The 4161-nt window shown below is 43.9% G+C and overlaps 1 protein-coding gene across 1 annotated transcript in view; it reads left to right on the top strand.

Moving 5' to 3' along the window:
- Positions 1-356, top strand: part of LOC105514273 (HLA class II histocompatibility antigen, DP beta 1 chain-like) — a 5150-nt gene extending 4794 nt beyond the window's left edge. The window contains exon 4 of the mRNA XM_011945529.1: positions 11-356. Coding sequence (XP_011800919.1) covers positions 11-356 — 346 coding nt within the window. The remainder of the gene's footprint in view (positions 1-10) is intronic.
- Positions 357-4161: the final 3805 nt, after the last annotated feature.

The following is a 4161-nucleotide window of genomic DNA, read 5'->3' as shown; positions in this document are numbered from 1 at the left end:
ACTTGAACAGCCAGAAGGACTTTATGGAACGGAAGCGAGCCGAGGTGGAGAAGATGTGCAGACACAAGTACGAGCTGATGGAGCCACTCATCCGGCAGCGCCGAGGTGAGGGCTGTGGACCAGGGCTCCTGGGACAGCCGTGGGGGCCGGGCCCAGGGAGTAAGGGCAGCCGGGCCGGCCTAAGGGACCTTAGTGCCAGGAGGGAAGGGGACTTTGGGCTGGGAATTGATGGGAGGAGCCCAACCGGAGTTTGTCAGGAGGGTGAGCACGGAGACTGGACTGAGCATGGAGGAGGGTGGAAGGAGAGAGACTCCCGGGACTTCATCAGGCCTGGCAGCTCACTGCATGTGGGGTGAGGGCAAAGGTCACGGGACACCGTGCAGGGGTGTGGTGTGGAGATGGCACAGCAGGCCACGCAGAGAAGAAACCTGCAGAGAGACCCCTGGGTTTGAGATGCGTGAGGGGCAGATGGATGGTCTGATGGGCGGTCTGATGGGCAGGTAGAGAGAAGAGTTTGCGGCCAGGGTGGGGCCTGGGCTACATGAGACCACCCAGGGAGAGGGAACCCAGCAGGAGGAGCATAGGACTGGATCCTGGGAACTGGACATTGTGATTTTGAAACGGCTCCATTGTCTGGGGTATATACCCTGGTTTTTTGTCATGGCCGAGAAAATTCACGACACAGACACACATGAGGTGTGGGTTTGGGAGGGGAAAGTTTAATAGAAAAGAAGAGAGAAAAATCCTTCCTCATGCTGAGAAAGCGGGTTGCCCAAAAGAGGGTCTGCGGTTTGTGGTGGAATGCAATCGGTTTTGTACAGAGGCTTGAGGAAGCGGTGATTGACTTACAAAGGGCTCAGGGGATTGGTTTGACCAGTTGTGTCACTTACATAGCCCACGAAAAGACTGACTCTCCCACCCTAGTCTTTTATTATTCAAATGCGGCCTCCAACTGCTGGTGGACATGATACCTGTACATGTGGTTTTACCTGGAGGCTGCCACGACACCTGTAAACGTTGTGACAAGGAAAAGCGAGTGGGAACCGCCATATTGGATGTACCTGACTTCCAGGTACAGCTGCCAGCATTTACACATAAAAGCTTCAAGTCTGCATATCTATGCCTGAGTTTTCAGGCTGCTTTCTGTTAGAGAAGAAATGGTTTGGGGCTGCTTTTTATTAAATGAAAATTCCATTGAGAGCTTTTACCCTTTCTAGCTGTCTAAAAATAATTTCTTAATAACTCCTGTATTATTTCCTCCCTCAGGAGACATAACCATAACTGCTGTTAGGGGGTATTAGATGACGATTCTTTCTGGCTGCCTCCTGCTGAAAAGGGGCGTCGTTTTGGGGCACTGCAGTTGGGGCTTCTCCTGAGGTTGATCTAAGGCTTCTTGGAAGAATGACATGTCCGTGTGTGGCTTTGTTTGCAGCACCATTTGAAGTTTGATTGCTTCTAGGCAAAAAGAGATAAATTTTACAAGAAGGTTTAAAATATAGGGTTACCATATGAGTATTAAGATTACCACTATTAGTAGGGGTCCTACTGACCATAAAACTATGACAGTAGAGTTTTCATACCTGTTAGTTACACCAATAGATTGTAATACTGGCTTATCTCCACTAGATGTCGCTGTAGATCACCAGAAAGGTTAATATAAAAGTAACATTTCCTTTGCAAAAAACATATATTTCCCCCTTGACTTGCTACTAGGGCATAATTTTAAGTTTAGGCCATTCTTTATAACTTATGATATGATTGGGAGAAATATGTTATTGGGTGGCTAAAATAACTTTGGTGCTAATCTTGGCAATTCCTTTCCTTTAATTATTAAATTCCTTAATTATTAAATTCTTTCATGACTTTCACAGACCCTCTTACAGCATACTCAACTTTCTGACTTATCCTAAACATCCTTCCTTTAAACAACCAGTTCCTTTAAACAACCAGTCATTTCCTTTTAGGACAAGAATTTACTATACAATATCGTTTCTTATATAAAATCTTTCTTTCTAACCTTCTTTCCATAGCTTAGAGTGCACCATATCACCAATCTTCAATAAAAAGTCCTATCAAACTTAGTAAAACTTCCATGCTTACTTCTTGTCTGTAACTATTACTCCTGCTGTAAGCAAAACAAACTTGACCAAATCCTTCCTGCAATTATTAATTCTGTCATAAAGATGATAATTAGGCAAAATATTACAGCAATTAGAATTTTACAACCAGAATTCCACATTGTGAGTGCCACAGCATATAGTTCTATTGCAAATAAGAGCATGACTATAATAATTCCCACAAAAGTGGTGTAGTAAATAATTTCCGTTTAAAACTTTACTTGCCAAGATATAATGTTTCCCTTTGGGGATTTACAAAGTAACAAATGCAGTCCCATGTATAATTAAAATATCCCTGCAAATATGCATTAAAAATAAGTTCTAATACTGAACAGTGAATTTTGAGAGGAAAGGTAGAAATGATAAACAGTACCTGGTGAGGTACGAACTGCACTAAGATGAGTAGCCCTCACTCATTTACTTATCTTTTATGATTTTCAGCTTAAGATCTTCTATTTCTCCACATTGATATTCAGGATGTTCCTCTGGGCTGTCAAAGGTTGCTCCTTCAGCTTTTCAGGCTTTGACTTGAGTGTGATACATTCAGAAGTTGATACCTGTAACTTTTACTGCTGAAGGGGTTGAAAGAAGACCTGTGTAGGGCCCTTCCCGCTTGGCTTAGGGAAGGGGAGAGAGAGCGAGAGATGAGTTTTCACTAATACCAAATTTTCTGGCTAAGTAAAGGTGGTCCAGTTTCCTGGGGTTGGCCTTTTGCTAGTTGTGCCAATTCCTGTTGGAAGTGAGCTAGAGAGATTACACTTTTAAACTTAGAGGTTTTCTGCCTGAAAACAATCTCTGAGCTCATTGATACGTTTTATCCTTTCTTACATGAAAAGCTTGGTGAAGGATTTTAAGGACTTTCCATTGACTGGAGGCTGGTAAAGGGAGCTTGTCATCCTCAGGGCTAGGATACCCTTGAGAAATGGCTTATTTTATTTCTGCAGGGGAATACTGAGGTTTCAATTCTCGTATGGAGGCTTCTGAGATTAAAAGGGCTTGAAGTGTGTTAACGCCTTGAGGTTTCCTTGCCCCGGTTTAGCTCCCTGGTCAGCTAACCTATTTCCTTTGGCTGCTTCATCTGTTCCCTTTTGATGTTCCCCATAATGCATTACTGATATTTTTCATGAAAGGAACACTGAGGATAATAACCTGTCAATTTCCTGGATATTTTATAGGAGATCCTTTAGTGGTAAGAGAATGTCTTTCCTTTTAAATAGCAGCATGAACACGGAGAACTAAGTAGCTATCTTTCCCTTGCTTAATTTAAGTGCTCCTGCAAGAGCTGTTAGTTCAGTTAATTGAGTGCTTGTGTCTGGGAGAGACATTATTTAGAGTGACTACTACTTATCCGGCCTTATGTATTCTTGCTTTACCTGCTGTTTGTTAGCTAAAGGCTCCCCTAGAGGACAGTAATCCTGCTACATTATGTGGGGTGTAAACAGCTAAATTATTTCCTAAGGTTAATTTGGAGGTTTTTTTGACTGGTAGAGCCGTAGTGAAAATGACTTAGAAGCATGTGTAAACAATAGGTCCTCCTAACTGCAATTAGGAAGTTGAGAAAAATATTGAAATAGAGTTTTTCCTGAGACCCCTTACAATCATGCTATGGGAAGAAGAGCAGCCTGGATTAAAGAGGAGAAAAGAGAGAGAGGCTGTCTGTACTGTTTAGAAGGAGGCCTACTTTCCTTCCTTCAATTTCCAGAATCACCTGGCGGCTCCTGTGCTGCAATGGCAGTTTGAGCCACTGGAGCTGGGGTTTGAGCCCCAGGACCCATGAGTCCTGCTGGGCCATCTGTGAGACGGGTTCTGACCCCAGTGACCTCCGTCTCCGGGGGCAGTTTGATCTCCAGTGGTCTCCACCACAGGCTGGACAAGGTTGAGGTGGCTTCCTCTTGCTGTTTGGACACTCCTTTTTAAAATGCCCTGGCTTCCCACACTGATAGCAACTAGCGGATGCACCTCAGGGATCCTGGACTTTGCAAGCCTGCAAAGCTGCTACTAGAGCCTCTGTCTTTCTCCTGAGCTTTCTCTTTTTTGGGGCCTC

This window comes from Colobus angolensis, unplaced genomic scaffold (genome assembly GCF_000951035.1).
Source record: "Colobus angolensis palliatus isolate OR3802 unplaced genomic scaffold, Cang.pa_1.0 Scaffold24, whole genome shotgun sequence".
NCBI lineage: Eukaryota > Metazoa > Chordata > Mammalia > Primates > Cercopithecidae > Colobus > Colobus angolensis.
The sequence above is the reverse complement of the archived record's forward strand: the minus strand, read 5'-3'. Positions and strand labels throughout refer to the sequence as shown.